The sequence below is a fragment of the Hirundo rustica genome, chromosome 5 (genome assembly GCF_015227805.2).
Source record: "Hirundo rustica isolate bHirRus1 chromosome 5, bHirRus1.pri.v3, whole genome shotgun sequence".
NCBI lineage: Eukaryota > Metazoa > Chordata > Aves > Passeriformes > Hirundinidae > Hirundo > Hirundo rustica.
Genome location: NC_053454.1, coordinates 45585145 through 45602772, shown reverse-complemented (window position 1 = coordinate 45602772; position 17628 = coordinate 45585145). Strand labels below are relative to the sequence as shown.

At 37.2% G+C, this 17628-nt stretch overlaps 1 protein-coding gene across 2 annotated transcripts in view; it reads right to left on the bottom strand.

Moving 5' to 3' along the window:
• Nucleotides 1-17628, bottom strand: part of TLL1 (tolloid like 1) — a 64015-nt gene that overhangs the window by 19171 nt on the left and 27216 nt on the right. For both annotated transcript variants that reach the window (XM_040065391.2, XM_058420607.1), the window contains 4 exons: nucleotides 11544-11739; nucleotides 9938-10063; nucleotides 6130-6290; nucleotides 3013-3193 (listed from right to left, as the gene is read on the bottom strand). In XM_040065391.2, coding sequence (XP_039921325.2) covers nucleotides 3013-3193; nucleotides 6130-6290; nucleotides 9938-10063; nucleotides 11544-11739 — 664 coding nt within the window. The remainder of the gene's footprint in view (nucleotides 1-3012; nucleotides 3194-6129; nucleotides 6291-9937; nucleotides 10064-11543; nucleotides 11740-17628) is intronic.

Genomic DNA, 17628 nt, shown 5'->3' with positions numbered 1-17628 from the left:
TACAGGTCATCTGTTGCTCTATGTCACTGTTTGCTTTCACAGTTTATCACAGCAGGTTTCAACCACCCAAAAACTGCTTTCTGTCGTCTAAGCTGGAGCTGAGCCATGCTTTCTCATCTCTAGCTGTGGTGCAGAATTCATTGCCAAAAGAGTTGCTGAAGAAATTAGTAGTTCTTTGGCTGTGCTTGAGGAACATTTTACAGTTCCTAACCTTCACACTAATTTAACTTATCCAATTTCTATCTTGCTGCGCATTGCATATGCCCTTTACTGGTGAGTAGAGAGCAAGATGAAGTGTTTTACTCGTTACATTTTTTTTTATTATGTATGTCTTTATCACTAAGTGCTTACACATCTACTGTGATTTAATTAATAAAATACATAAATGTCTGCAATCAAGTGTCTTACTATCCAGATATCACTCTAAAACTACTGTATTCTGAAGACTAATATACATAAAAACAGGCAAAAAACCCAACAGTTCATCTGCTGAAACATTATGCCATCAAGTCCCAAACATCAAAATACTTGAAGTCTCAAGTCTGCTCTTCACTGACAGATCAATAGCATATTATGCCCATATTGAGGAATTCAGGAATAAGAAAGTAACAGTGTTTTCTGACAGTCCTAAGATGTCTGATTAATTATTTGGAGATGACATCTTTTTAGATACTTTAAGTTCAGAAGTTTGGTTTGTCTTAAGCACTAAGAAGTTTCTGGTTTAATCAGAAAACATTGTCAAACAGGCAAAGCCAGACAACACAGAAGAATGGAATCTGCTAGTAATTAGAACAAATGAAAGATAGTTGAGAAAGAATAAAAATAAAGCACTCATATTATATTCAGATATTTGAACTCATATGAAATGCTGGCAGGACTGCATTATGAAACACTCAGTAAATTTATATACTTAGAGTTTCAAAGACTTTTAATACCAAACTATCTTTTTTTTTTTTTTTTAAGGGTTTAGATAGATACTATATCTAGGACACATCACACATTTCTATTCATTAAGAAACACATTAGTTCAAAATTATCCCTCACTAAAGAATTTATACTCTCTGGTCACTGACATCACTTAAACATTTCTTTTTTCAATTACCTTGTGAGGGAAAGATAGGAACATTTTATTCAGAACTGAAATATACAAGAGAAATACTAGTTCTGAAGAATTACAACCTGATGCTTTGTAATCCATGACCTTTAGTCTAGTCTTTCCCCAAGACACGGCATTGGTGGAACCCACACATTTAAAAAAGGTCACTTGAGCAAAATAAATAAATACATATGTGAGGATGAACTATTACTTTAACAAAACCAAAATTTAACTGACTATAGATGTATAAATGACCAGGATGTCCAGAAAACACAACTTCTGAACCACAGAGTTTATAAAAATCACTACAATAACATTGCCAGCCTTATCTGAAATATCCGTAAAATCTTAAAAAGATTTTAAAAACTTCATTTGCTGTTTTTAGAACTTGAACATGTCAATATTTATTCCTGTAAAAAGTCCAAGTATGTGACAATTCCTGCTGGCACAACTAGACCTACATAAAATGACTGGTTGTGCTTCTAGGAGGAAGTTCTGTTGTGTACACATATGTATTTACTGCAGATAATGAGTAAATTTTGAATGCTTCTTGCTAATGTAAATCATAAATTTAAAATAAAAAGTATTACTATGGGAAAAGGTGGATCTTTGGAAGATTATGACCAGAGAAATGTGATTAGTACAAAACAGATATACTTAAAAGAGATCAAATGTTTGTTGTGACTTTGTATGAGACAAAATACCTTTTTTCATCTTTCGTTGTTACTTAATAAAAGCATCAAAAAAACTCACAATAAGAAAATACTGAAAGCCTAAATGGCTTGCCTTAGTAGATATTTTTTAACTTTCAACTTTCTCTTACCCATTATACAGATTCTTATTAGCCATAATTATTAGTTATTAACAGTAACCAATGAAATACCATTTCAATTCAGTTTTGATAAAGTATTTTAAGCAAGCAATATTTTACTAAATGCTGGGTTTAATCAGGATTCTCCAGATTCAGATTTTTCACTGCTATCAAAAAATCTGGAGCATAACTCAACTCCCAAACTCTTCTGTTTGACATCTGGCTTAGGGAGGTGGGCAGATGGGACTGGTGTTTTGTGTTGTTGTACTCAAGGTAAGATCAAGGTAAGATACCTATCCCTATGTGTGTGTAAACACACAGGAAAAACACAAGGCAAACTTCTGCTGCAAACACTGAGTGGTCTCCTGTCAGAGCCAGATTTCTATATTCCACTCTCAGTGAGTAATTGCAGAGGCCACTGTTGAGCAAATATTTTTTCACATCTTAAGCTTCACTCATGTGTAACTTTATTCAACAGTAAAGTCCTCATATGATATAAACTTCCACTGCTCTGATCTCCCTCAGTAAAATTACACTCATAAATAAAAAGACACCGTTTTTTTGCAAGATCAAGATCTTAAACCCCATTCTTCTGCAAAACATTAAGAAGTGCAAAGTTTGGCACAGATGTATCGCTAATGTTAAACAAATGTTGTACCGCAAAGTGGTAATTTCCCAACAAATGGAATATATTAAGAGACTTGAGTAGGAAAAAATACAAGCGTACACAGTGTGCAATTTATATCACTTTACAACTGGGATTTGAAAAGAAGAGCAACAAAACCTAGGATAAAAGGAATCTAATAAAAATATAGAAATACAATAAACATTCTTTTGTCCTCTGTATCTCACAAAATTTACTTGCTTCTGCTGTTATTTAAGTATATATAGATATGTTCCATACATTTTCTACAGACATTACAATTCAGAATAATATTTTAAGACCGTAGAGTGGCATATGTCTATGTAAATAAAAATAATTCAAAGCTACCAGGAAAACCATAAGCAAAGAAGCCACTTATTTTCATATCAAAATTGTGGTTGGTCCACCTAGTCAGTGGACACCCAGAGGCACGCACAGGTCTACAAGGGTACTTTTCTATACCTGAGAAGAAGTGTGCCTTGAAGCCTTTTTTTGAGACAGTGTTGTCAGATCGAAACTCAATTCGCATGTTGTTGTACTGGGAGGTGATAACTTCAGGCACTTCCGTACCGCAGAATTTACCGTGGAGTTTGGAATCAGAAGAAAGGCCACTGCGAATCTCCACATAATCATACTTGCAAACCTGAGAAAAGAAAGACAGGAAAAATATTTACCTAAACAAAATAAAAGCACGAAGCTGTTTACAAATGCCAGAAATCTGATTGGTATATATATTGCTGCTGAATAATAAATGAACAATACCCTTCTTCACTTTCTCCTGATTCTGAAAGCATTTGTAAATTCTTACATTTGTTGATTTTAGGGAAGAATACTTTAAGGTCACTAACACAAAGCTATACTATGAATTACATTCAGACTTATATTTTTATAGATGCTTACCTGTGTTTAATATCTAAATTTCAAGATGCTTAGAAGCATTTCCACTTAATTTAAAAGGCAAACATTTTATTGACAGTAAACTGAAATCTAGAAATATTCATCCTAAAAATTATATCTATCTGCGTGCTATAAGCCAAATACCTCAAACCTACAAACATTCTACTGCCTGCACCTCAATGATTTTTTTAGAATATTAACTTTCACCTAGAAACTTACAAGGTAAGTTTTCATCATTCTGTATTTAAGATATATTCATTTATTTCCAAATATATAACTTTCCACTATTAAAAACATCCAACTTTAATCAACAGTAGCATAGTTGTAATTTGGAACAGCATGCATGTCATTTTCATTAACAGGTTAACAATAAAGTAATATAATGTATAAAAAAGCCTTATGCAAGGCCCACTTCTCATGGTAATACTTCAATGCATAATCCCTTGGTCAAGTTAAAGCCATTCACCCAAAAACTTCTAAGCTTCTAAGGCTCAACTATCAATCATCTAATCAGAAATGTCCCAGTTGTCTGCAATTAATAGCTTAAGAGAGAACACTGGCCAGGAGGATTCATACAGAGCTTATATTGGTCCATTAAATCCAAGTTATGTCAGAAATATTGCAATTTCTAGTCAAAAGAAGTGTCAGGGGAGCTGGAAAGGAACAATAGAAAAGGATGTTTTGGTCTTTGTTGTTCTCTCTCTCTATGAAAAATTGTCATAATTTCCAGTTGGTTTTAATATAATGCATTGAAGATGTAGATTAAACTTATATTGTTACCAGAAGAATTTTCACATGTGGCACAGCTGAAAGGTGACAAATTCAATTTAAGCTCTTTCTGTACAATATAAAGAACACAAAGATTCAACAACTTGAGTTACTACCACATGCTGATATATATTAATTGGAAAACATATTTATAATAATGCATGTGATTTTCAAATACAGCTCACTACATTGATAAATCCCACCAATTTCAGCAATATAAAAGCGGTGAGTTTTATGGTTGCATAGCTTTATATCAGATATCAAATGTAATTTCAGATAGGCCCAACTTACTCTATACTACACTGCACTGAAAAAAATGTACAAGTTAAACTGCACAAAATGAATGTAAAATATTAAAACTGTAATGCTGTAAAAGACATAAAACTTGGTCCTAAATGGAGCTCCTTTAACAAATTTAAAAAATAGAGTACTTGATAAATGTATGCATTTTATATCGGCACTCAGACAGTATAGTAGAATTTTCCAGATATGTTTTTTCCGATTTTCACAGGCATCTATCCTTAGTACTACTATTCAAGATTATGAAGCCAAGATTTAGTAGCACATGAGACGATAAAATTCCAGTTCTGATTGTTGAAACACATTTAGAATTTTTCTATCTGCTTATGTTACCTGTTTTTTATGACCCTAGAAAAGTGATTTAGCTTCATTACATGCCAGGTGATTCCCTTGCAAATCTTGCACATGTACCAAGAAACTGCAAGAAAAAGGTTTTTATGACTTGTTCAAATGGTAATAAATTTTAATTATTATGGACTTTCAAACTTTTATTACATCTCTTACAGTTCAAATAATAATAATGATTACAGGACACGAGTGTAATGTATATATCACTGAAAACTGGGTGGTAAACTGGAAAACTGGAGTGGGAAAACTCCCTCCAAAAATTTATGGGGGAAAAAAAATCTCACATTGCTGCCTCTGAAAATAACATTGAGGTACTTTGGAGAAGCCATGGCTGGTCCGGTTCTTAGTTATAAATTAAACTCCAGCTTTTGTCCTTTCAAATACCTCTGCCCAAAAGGTGGGCCATCTTTATACTAAATACATTGCTACAAATTTATCTACTCAGAAGTAACATCCTGGATTCATGTTCTTAATGCCATGTAAAGTACATGCATATAAACACAGTGGTTACAGCATGTTATGGCTGGAGCGCGGTGACGGAATTCAATGATACGACAGAGAATTGCCTACGAAGCAGAACCAAAGCTAAAAAGCATGCTGAAACCCATATTTTACTGTTTCTCATCCAAAAAGCACTGCAACCCCCACCATTTTGTTTAAAGTTGTAAGGAGCATTCTTCAGGACATGGAGGACTCTGCCGTGTTCCTCCTCCTACGTGGGCAGAAGATCCCCCATGCCTCTGGGGGGCTGCCCAGCTCAAAAACTGCTGCTGTTCTATTTTGCTTTATTTCTGGTACCACTCATTTCAAAATATCCCCCCAGTGAGATACTTGTAAGTGATTTAAATGCTCCTTCACTCCTCCATCACTAACCACAGCTTATGTGTATTCTTTGCAGTCAGTCTGTAAAGATGATTTGGTTACTCCAGATTTTCTTCTCTTGAATTCTTTCCAATATGCTTCAGCCCCATTTGCTCTGTTTTATTTTGTTGATAAAAAAAGTCAGCTGAGACTCAGCAGAGAACATTTTTTAAAATTTCTTGTAATACATATACATTTAGATGATATGTAAAAGAGTGCTATTCTTTCCATGTTTGTTTTGAAATAATCCAGAAACAGTCTCAAAACGAAAACAAGAATATACATGCTTATTGTCAGCATATGAAAGGTCAGCAAGGGTTTTGTAAGACAATATCTATTTTCAAACTCTTGTGAAACTGCTTAGCATGTAACAGATTGTGCAGCTCTTTGTTCATGGTTACTTACTTCATTCCCTTCTAACTCAAAGAACTCAAACTTCATTGAGATTCGGTATTGCGTTGGGGCAACCACCTGCCACACACAGTTTTTGTTTGGAGGATACTCTTTTGGCCACCCTGGTGTGGTTATAGTCCCATTTAGCTTCGTCAGGAGTCCTCCACAAGCGGCTGTAAAATTAAGAAAGAACATAATTTCTTGACTGACCGTGTGTTTTACTATAAACAGAAGCACACTGAGAAGGATCAGTCCTCTCATTACTTAAATGCTGCAATGCCCAGACAGACTAATCAGAATCTTACTTTATCATGCTTGGTGCAAACAAAGAGAAAGAGACAGCCCCTATCTTGAACAGCCTGCAGGTTTGTGGGCAGAGATAAGTTTCAGGACTATACAAGGCGTTATCGTATTCATTCTTTTTCCTTCCCTCCAGAGACTCTGGTTATTCTCTCACAGCCTTTCCCATGCAAGTCCTCTGACCTCACCTCCCTCCCCAAGACCTTGACCACCCCTCTTCTGACAGAGGGATGCTTAAGATGTGCTTCTCTCCTTGATTATTGATGCAGAACCAGCCCTACCTATCTCAGCTCATATGGCTCTATATGCCTCCCATAACCTACTAGACAGGGTCAACTTCTTTGGAAGAGCAGCCACATACACTTCACTTTTTGTGCTGAAAAGTGCTGAAATTACTTGTGCTGAAGCATGGATGTTCAACTAAAAGAGAAAATGCCTCTTATTTCCAAATATATGCCAAATAAGCACCTCCATAAACCAGGAAAATACTTTACTACGTTCTTGAATGCAGTTCAACTAGCAAAGGATAAACTCATTAATCTTTTCCATCTGTGCTTTTTTTTTTTTTTTTTTTTTTTTTTTTTTTTTTTTTTTTTTGTTAAGGAAAATAATGGGATTTAGAGAAGCTCTCAATCACACTCTGCTACATTGATACTATTACAGGACTGTGACAGCACTGGAAATCATCCACAAATCTCTTTCCAAAGAGCTGAATGGCAGAGGTCTACTCAACTGCTCTCAGCTAACACTGAATGCTTTAAAAACTGGCTATTCCAGTCCAGCTGGTGATCTCACATACTGCATCTACTCCATCTAACACAGCTGGGAGAATTCACCAGTTACTGTGTCAAGGCTCATTTTATCAACTCAGACACACACCAGTGTTTCTTCTGGTCCCTAGTTTTCCACACAGTACACTTCTTGGTGTATGTGCAAAATCTGATCAGGTGGGAACGGGTGGACTAAGACCCTGGGTCACACCTCAGTGTATCAAAAAAAGACCATACATAGGTTTAGAGACTGCACCCAGATGACACAAGCTGTCCCCTCAAATGATCCAGTCTGGGTCATGTTTCGTCCCATCTGGGGTGCCAGTTGTTTCTGCCCACTCAGGGACGGCAGTTGCCGGGGGCTCCTTTTCAGGAGTTTAAATTCCCCGGCATTCAGGCGGTTTTAGAGTTCTGGCCCTCTGCAAAGCTCTGTGCCAAACGCAGGAAAAGACAGAGTCCTCAAGGTTACATGCTTCGTTTATTAGTTCTTATCTTACAATTTTCTCAGTGTCCAAAAGATGTTTGCCACAGCTCGGACATCTGGTGACTCCTCCTGTCTCTGGGCTGTCCTTATCTTTTATACTAATTGCTACGTATTCTTTATTTACTATTTCTTACCAATGTCTATCACTATTACTAAAAAGGTCATCTTTACTCTGACCCAATCCTCACTAACTACTTTGTGCCAACGTCACTGCAGAAATGGAGTGAGGGAACAAGAAGGAAGAAGAAAGAGACAACGCCCCAAATTCTCCATCTTGCCCCATTCACTTCAATGCCAAAAATCCCAAACTCACTGTTTTTTCACCCTGTGATATATACTAAACTACTATTTTTCACACTCTTGTGGCCTGCAATGCTTCCTGCAGTGCAAGAAGCCTCTCCCATGGACTGAAATCAAATCCAGTGTCTCTCTGAGCTCTGGGCTGGGGTCCCAGACCCCCCTGCCCAGGTCCCTGACCCTCCAGGGCAACCAAAGGAATGCCCTGGACTCCAATAGGGTCAGAGCAACTACTACCAGATTTCAATTTCTGCTTTTGAACATTGTTCTACTGATCCTTGAGGCAAGGGTGGGAAATGTGGAAACAGTGAAAAAAGAAAAACTTAATGCTTTCTAATATACTTCCATTGGTCGAGACTGGGATTAAAAGACCATAAAGCAAATTTCTGTGCATGTCAACACTGCAGTGAAGTATACGGCAAAGTTTCTGACCCAGAGGCTTCTACTCATGTGTGAATTAATACAACTAGCTCACCCCTGAAAGGCCCAAACTAATTCAAGGAAGTAATGTTCACAGTGACTACACAGTAATTTTGATTCAGCAGCTCTATCTACATACAGTGAGTGCCACCTCAATGGAACAAACACACAGACTCTTTTAGGGATAGCTCAGGGTTTTTGATCTACACTGCACTGCAGTGTTTAGAGTGACTTCTTTTGACAGAGTTGTTTTACTGTTTGGGAGTCAGGAAAGTATCTCTTTTCTATTTTTCAGAGGCAGAGAGAAGAGTATTCTGAAAAAATTAATAATCTTCTCTAACATTCTGACTTGAGTCAGCAAGCAGACTTAACTCAATTCCTTACATAAATTTGGGCTGATGCTCAAAAGCCCAGAGATCAAACCTATGTCTTCATGCCCCCCCCCTTAGATTAAACTTATTTTCTTATTGTCTGCCTAATATGCCAACATTCAAATAAATTATTTTTCCAATGTTCTGTTTGCTAATGATGGAGGTGAGAGCACAAACAACCAAAGAAACCCCAACCAGCTTGATGAGAACCACAATCAACCAGCCTTTAATCTAGGACTTTCACCAGTTCACACAAACGTACAACAAACAAAAACAGTAAAACCAATCCCACAAATTGAAAAGCAAAATAACAAGAAAGAATTGCAAAGAAACCAGGAAAAACTACCCCAAGTTGTGAAAAATAATGAATTAAAGCCTGGAAATTGGAAAAAAGAGAGACCAGTGAATTGCATCAGAAGAAAACCAGGACTCCAAGTACTCCAATTTTCAAAATCCATTTGCTGGTCAAACAGATGAGCTAAGAATAAATTTGTGCTATCCTTTGATTTATTGGTGTCTATGAGTAAAAATCAAACAATAGTTGGTGCGTAATGATCAAGAGCTTACAGTTCTTTCCTTTGATATGAAATATGCATAGAATGCAAAATCTTTATCTCAGTTCAATCCTATGTTTACACAAACTTCCACTTATTTCTTTTTTTTTTTTTCTCTATATTATTTGAACATGCCTTGCCCACCCTGAAAAGTACAGGAAGTTCACAACGTGACTAGGAGTGTGGAGGGTTCCTCTGAGCTTTGAGCTAAAATAGAGGACCTTGCTCTTCTGGACCTGCTGGCTTCCCAGGCACATCCCAGTCAGAGGGGGTCAGAGGGCTCATTAAGCACTCTGCTTTTGAGAAAGTGGCACATTACTCTGCTGGTAGTTGCCTCCTTGAGAGACTTTTCTTTAGTGAGTATGAATAGTGTAGTAAGTGGCATGAAGTCCTATTTGCACCATTCCTGATTGACTAACAGCAAAATCTGCAAAACAAAACTGGTGCCAGACATGGGGATGAACCTGGCTCTGGCATCACTACTAAAAAGACAACACTGGTTTTCTGGGTTGGGCTCCACGGACCTCACGTTGCTCAGACAGAGCCTAAGAAACGTGTATCATTTCATTCAGGCAATTGCACTCTGAGAGCTTTAAGAGCCCGTGAGATAGCAACACACTGTACCTTCACAACTCTTCTTGTCAGGACCAAGTTCGTAGCCAGGATCACAGGCGCACTGGTAACTGCCCAGGGTATTTACACAGCGCTGCTCACAGCCACCATTGTCAGGTTTGGCACATTCATCTTCCTCTGCCAAGACAGGGAAGAATGCAAAAATATGTTAAATAATTACCTTCCTCAGCTGTAACTGCTGTATCAATATTAACCCAGAAAGCTGTATGCGTGCCATTACAAGATGCACTACATAAAACACTGTGGTTGCTGACTAGAGGATTTTCAAATGCTAAGGAGACCTGCAACGGAGAAAATAAAAATTTGTCCTCTGTGGGGTGTGGGTGTTTGGGTTTCTTTTTTTAAATTTTTTTAACAATATCTACTGACAGCTGCAGAACTAATTTATAAGCACTTTGTGTGCAGCATGCAGTAATTCAGGCAGTCATAATCTAAAGACTGTACAAAGTATTGAAGGAAAGATTGAAAATCCACAGTAGGGTCATTTGAAGGTCACTTTATCTGCCTCAGAATCAATCTGCACATTATCCTGAATTCATACTCAAAAACAGATTAACAGAATCCTCAAATCCTAGGTTTTATTTTACTGATATTAAAAGGAGCAAGATGAATCAGGGCTGGGGGAGGGAAAGGAATTGTGTGTTCTCTCTACTAGCTCTGAAATATACCCATGAGATTCATTACTGAAGTATTCCTCAGATGCTGGAATACTGCTTCCTTATACCAGGACAAGTAATTTCTCAGGAAAAAAAAAATCAGAGTTTCTACTCTCATGCCTATAGCCTTCAAAATTATAATTGTGTACAATGAAAACTATCAGTTAGGATTAGAAAAGCCATGGTTCCTTTTCAAAAGAGCAAAAAGGTTTTCCTGATGGCATAACCTCTATTTCAGGTGTCACCATGGCCACATCACTGACAGTGGCTTTAACTGTGTCATCGGCAGCACTGTGTGCAAATTACAAACTTTCCATGCATCAAATGCTTCAGGCATAGCTGCAGTTGTATGACACCCTCCTACCCCCAAAAAACACCCATTACTGAAGGAAGACTATGAGGTTATTGTTCAATATGATTTCTGATCTGGTTTTTTAGGGTTTTTCCTTGCTTACAGAGAATAAATTGATAAAGCAGACCAATCTAGAAAATAGACTAGAAAAATCTGACATGATTTAGACAAAGTAAGAAAAATACCTATACAAGGGGGAAAAAAGCCATTTATAATTATACTGTTTAACTTTATATTTGATACACAATGTAAAAAAAGTGCCACTTTTTTACAAAATTAGATATTTCAGAACTAGATAGTTTCAGAACGAAGTTGATTAACTGAACCTGAAGACAACAGAAAGTTGTGCTCAACGTGTTCCTTCATTCTTCGGACACATTTTACTAGGAGATGCAAAAACATTTGCTTTGTTTTGAGTAAACTGTATGCCCTGGAAAAAAAAAAAGTATTCCAGACACAATATAGTCTATTAGTAAAAAAAGATTGAGAAATATTTTTAATATCCTTTCATAATTTTTCTAGTCCAAGAAGACTGGAAAACTATAACCATAAGCTGGTCATAACTCCCAAAATATGTTTTAACACTTACCTTTAAAAAAGTTAGCAGCAAACCCTGCTTTGTTAACAGTTCCATCCGAAACAAACTTCATCCACAGGGTATTAGAGGTAGATCTAATGTCTTCTGGCTTGTCATATCCACAAAAGTGACCAATTAAAGGACTGTTCTCATTTGTTCCATCTCGGATTTCCAGGTAGTCATATGCACAGTTGTCATGTCTTTCAATCTGTAAAACATAATTTTCAAAGTGACCTACCTGAACTTGACCATAAATATCAAATATCAGTCAGAAAATAAACAGAATTTAAAATTTTCAAAGTTAAAGTCAGGGTCCCTGTTTAGGGTTCAAGCAGCAGGTAGAAGAGCAAGCATCACTGCACTGATTTTAACTATATTTGTTTTCTACACACACACACCCACCAAAAAAAAAAAAAAAAAAAAAAAAAAAAAAAAAAAAAAAAAAGTTACTAAGGAAAACATAGCCTAACTTGGGAAAAAAGTAACTAAAAAAGACACGCTCACCGCTAAGCTTCCTAGTGTTCTGTCAAACTTCTATTCTCACCTCAAGTCCTCTTTTCTCATGTACACTCAACTAAAGAAGATTAATGGCTCGGCAAATAAACAGGTCAGAAATACTCACTGTTTAAGCAATTTTAAAAACCTCAATTTTGATCAATATGATAAGATTTTTAGAATCTCTCTTTATCCTCCAGATATAGCAAAACTTTGCACTTGTCTCAGTTCACTGATGTTGAAAGATAAAGGTAAAAAATTGAGGCGCAAAGTAATTTGATGCATCTGAAGAAGTAGATCCAAACACACATCTAAAATTATTAGCCCCTAAGTAGCCAACAGAACAGAGGACAAAAAGGAACCAATTCTTCTGTGGCTAGTGTGTCTAGTTTCTCTTGCAGAATTCCTGATTTCAGGTGTTGTCTTTTCATTGGCTAGGTCAATGAATGAACCTTTGCTGTACTGATGAAGAAACCTACTGAAATCAGAACAGCTGAAAATTTCCCTTTCCATTTAAGCTTTCTGCTGGATGACATTAAAACACAGACTAATACGTGAGTGGGCATGTGTGCATGTCTACTTGAGTAGCAAGCCTTGTGCTCTTTACATAACAGTATTTGCAGAGTCAGTCAAAATGGGAATTGCACCAGAGAGGAAGGCAGTAGCAGCCCAAATATGACCTTGTCCAGAAGCTAGATAATTTACAATGTTTGTCTTTATTGAGAGTGTGTCTTTCTCAACAGAATTAAAAACCCTCTTGAGCTGGGTCATTTTACTGCTGGAATACTTCACATCACTCAATTTTATTTATAAAATAATAAACTAGATCAAAAGATTCAAAAATAATTCCTGTAAGAACACTCTTGTTCAATGAACTGGCTGAACTGGGAGAGGCAAGATGAAGAGGGCGGGAAGGGCGACAGGATCACAGTCAGGTAGAAGGGTTGGAGAAAGCCTCAAATTTAATTCAGCACATCCACATTCTATTAAGTTGATAAAGAAGTCTAAACTAAGCCCAGAAAAATCTAATTTTGATCTTGTGAGAGTTTTTCTTGCACCTAAGCTTCACAGTAAGTAGAAGTATCTGCTGGTTCTCTGCTCTACTTGTGCATCATGACCAACACGAAGCTCAGGAATCACCACAGACTAAGGAGCTTTCACTTAGCACATTAGGATTTCTTATATAGAGGAAAAATTTGGGGGGAAGGAACTGTTTGATTTTATGCCATTTTAATGGCATCAAACACGGCACTTACACACAACATTTCCCTGTCTTCTTTCCAACTTTCCAATTCTTCAGGCATTTGCATGCATAATTTTCTCCCACCCACTCGTCTGCCACAAACCATATTGCCATTTATTGTAATTTCCTAGATGTTTGCTCAGGAATTGCTTTGGGACAGAGTTTGGGAATGAGTGAGGAAAGCCAGGAAGATTTGGGATGCAACCACTTATTGCTGATTTTACTGGCAATTGTATACAACTAACGCAGTACACCAGATGAAAAGTTTTTGGCAATATCAATTCCAAATCTTCATTAATCTAAATAATAAATCCATTACATCATATTCCAATTTGAAATAAAGTCTTCCTTGTTATCTCAGTAAAAATCGAGAAGTGAACTGGTTCAAAACTCACTAATATCAATGGAGAAGTTGTGCATTTTTCCCCACAATCTGTGGTCATTTCAGTACTCAAGACATTCAATTACCAGTTTTTTCCATGTTTCCATTCTTTATGGGTAATATGAAAACTATGATTATCCAGCAGCTTAGTGAGGCTCTGAGATACGTGTGCTAAATTTTCATTGAGGTGAATTAGTAATTTCTTTTCTGAGGCTCACTTTATTTTAGGCAGAAGAGAACAGCTAAAAATACATTTTGTATAGGAGTAAGCTTCAAAACTTCATAAGACTATAAGAATTAACCAACTTGCAAAGTGCTATTGAGTTTCAAAAAATCCCATTTTAAAGGTGGCTGTTCTACCATATTAATTTATATTTAGTTTAGTACTAGTGCAAGTGATGCCAGTATTATAAATAGTAAGGGATTAAAGTGTTACACCTATATATAACCTAACAGATAAATATTGTGGTTTTGAGAAATAACTAGTACTTGGTAATCAGTGAAAGAAAATATTATAAAATGTGGGGGTTTTATCTATACCTCAAGTTTTAAGATTATGTGGTACTATCATCTGGGAACACTACAATACAAAAGGTCTATTACACATGCAGTAGTCTCTTATTCCCCCTGCTTCCACCTATATTTTCTGTCTATCTTTCTTATTCTTCCTACTTCCTATTTGTTCCTTGCGGAAAATCTCTTCCAGTTAATCAAAGGAACCCTAGTGAGTTTGGTTGTAACCGGACTGATCCCATAAATCTTGTTTACTGGAGCACCAAAATTTCACAAGATATTCACGTGAACACAGAATCATTAGGTTGGAAGAGACTTCCAAGATCATCGAGTCCAACCCAACCCTAACCTCAATGAAACCATGGCATCAAGTGCCACATCCAGTCTTTTCTTAAACACATCCAGAGACAGTGAATCCACCACCTCCCCAGGCAAGCCATTCCAATACTTTATTACCCTTTCTGTAAAAAACATTTTCCTAATATCCAGCCTATATTTCCCTTGGCACAGTTTAAGACTGTGTCCTCTCATTCTGTCAGTTGATGCCTGAAGAAAGAGACCAACACCCACCTGACTACAACTGCCTTTCAGGAAGTTGTAGAGAGTGATAAGGTCACCTCTGAGTCTCCTTTTCTCCAGGCTAAACAACCCCAGCTCCATCAGCCGTTCTTCATACGGCTTTTGTTCCAAGCCCCTCACCAGCCTCGTTGCCTCCCCTGGACACGCTCAAGCATCTCAACGTCCTTCATAAATTGAGGGGCCCAGAACTGGACACAGCACTCAAGGTGTGGCCTGAGCAGTGCCGAGTACAGGGGAAGAATGACCTCCCTGCTCCTGCTGGCCACACCATTCCTGATCCAGGCCAGGATGCCATTGGCCCTCTTGGCCTCCTGGGCACACTGCTGGCTCATGTTCAGCTGCTGTCACCAGCACCCCCAGGTCCCTTTCCTCCTGGGCACTGTCCAGCCACACCATACCCAGCCTATATTATACATTGATGAGAAGAAATATGTGGAATGTCAGAAAACAAAACAAAAGAAAAGAAAACAAAAAACCTTTAAACCAGAAAAATTATACAGAAAAATACATTTCCTATAGGAAACTGAAAGACAGCCTCAGCTCCCGAAGGCCTTGGAGGAAACCACAAATTTGAATGGCATCAGAGAACTAAGTTGAGAAAATTACAGAAAAATTACTAAAGGAAGCACAAAAAAGCAGGAAAATTCTATGAAATCTCCCAGAGAAATGGCATGCCAGAGATATTCACTACATGCCTTCTCAAAAAACCTGCCTCATAGGTAGTTTCAGCTTTAGAAAAACAACAACAAAACCAAGGAGAAATCTGGGATCAATTCTACCGGCAGTAAAAATCTTAACATTATGTTTTGTCATTGTTAATTTTTTTGTTCATAAACTGCAATACAGGTAAACATATCTGCCTCAGGTTGTAGGCTTCAGTCATAAAAGGTGGCATATATACCTGGTGAAATGAGAAGATCAGATAAATTTTATTCCCTGATTTATGTAAAAATAATTTAAATTATTGCTATCTGTACAGAGTTTAAGGTCACTTAAATGAGGAAGATTAATATCTGCTCTACAAACCCTCTGAGACTGCACACCAAACAGGCTCTTAAATTAAAAAAAAAAAAATCAAACTAACTACCAAAAACCCTGCTAATTTTCAAAGAACAATATCATAAAGGTGACTGTAACAATGAAAAAGATGAAGTTACCAGTCCTACCATCTCTACTCTCACACAGACATTGGAAATAACAGCAGATAAATAAGAAAGTGTAATCCTGCACTCAGTGGAAAATGTGTTGCCTACAGCAGGCAAAACAAGATGACTCATTGATGCAGTTTGAAATTCTCAGTTTCCCTAGTGCTTTCATTTCAGAATGGTTATTTATACAGTTATTTTTTTCTAGCATTACATAGGGATAATGAGAATTCCTCTTACTTAACTGTACCTTTCAGAAGGCAGAGAAGTAATTTTCTCACAAACACACTGCAATAACTCTCTGGCCTGACATTTACTTTTTTCTGTCTCAGCTGGCACCAAGAACCGTGATTTTTAAACAACTTTTTGTTTTACTGGGCAGTGCACCAAGGATTCAGAGTCCAGAGAGGGACTCAATATCAAAACCCAGAACACCTACCTTCAAGAGCTGGGAGCAGAAATGGAAATCAGACCCAGTGGTGAATGTCCAGGCACTCCAGAGCAGCTCTCAAAGCAACTCCCATCCTCAGCAGGGAGCCCAGTGGATGAGCCAGTAAGAGCCACAAAGACAGATACAACAGTCTTGCGCCTGTCTGGGGCACCTCATTTGGTGCTCAAAGGCATCTTGCCATTCTGGAAATAGAGCTCAGACTCTCCCTGGAAAAGTATTTCAAGTCTCTAACCGCTGGATTTTTATTTTTTTTTCTTTTCGAAACACAAAGTATAAGCCCCAACTTGAGACTGTTCCCCCAACTATATTTCTGCTCAATTTCCTCTTTCCTATTATGAGGTGTTAATCCACATGTTTCACATCTAGAGAGTGCCATAATACTAAACAGCCTGGAGGAAAAACTGGACATTTCTTCCTAAGGCCTCAATCACTTGTCTACTAAAATGTTCTGTTGCTTGTTGGTCCTTTGCTTCTGGTAGGGCATAAGCATGCCATCTTCACACTTGTAAGTAGTTCCTAATTTGGTGATTAGAAAAGGGTCCTGAAAGATAGGGGGAGATGTAAGCTTGACTTTCCCAGCAGTAATATTGAAGTGAGCTAAGTTCAAGCAATAATGCATCGCACACATAGACCACTGATGATCAACTGCCTCCAGACCAAATATAGCAGAAAGTCCCTTTTGCAGAGGAATAAGGCCATTATCCTTGTCATCACATTAAAAAATGCTGAGCACCAATGCCAGACTAGAAAAGCTCCATAGCTAGTCCTTAAATTATATAAAAGATACTCAAAACATTCATTTTCAACAGGGCTTAAATAAAGAGACTAGCATACTATGGTAAGTAATCTTGAGCCAGGTCATGCAGACTCAGAAGATCAGGGGAAGCTGATCCTGTCTGCACTAGAACAGACATTAATTCAGGATTAAAAAAAAGAAAAGGGAAAATTAAGTAGAATCTATGAAAGAAATTATTAGAACTTCTATACTGAACATTAATAATTGCTGATAAAGTCCCAATCCCTTATTGTCTCACACGCAAATCTTTCTACCAGTCATAGCAAAAATATGCCATAACCCTGAAGTCTGTCTGCAAGACTAAAGCGTCAGGTTGGAAATTATAGCTATGTTTACTGTATCTGTATTTATATCTATGTACAACATAAAGCCAGAAATTTTAGACTTTTAAAAAGTGTTCTTCATGCCCTTACTGCTGAAGCATATTCAAATAAAACACATTAGCTCAAAGTATGCTACTGAATTTATCTACAAAGTTTAAGCTGGTGTATTG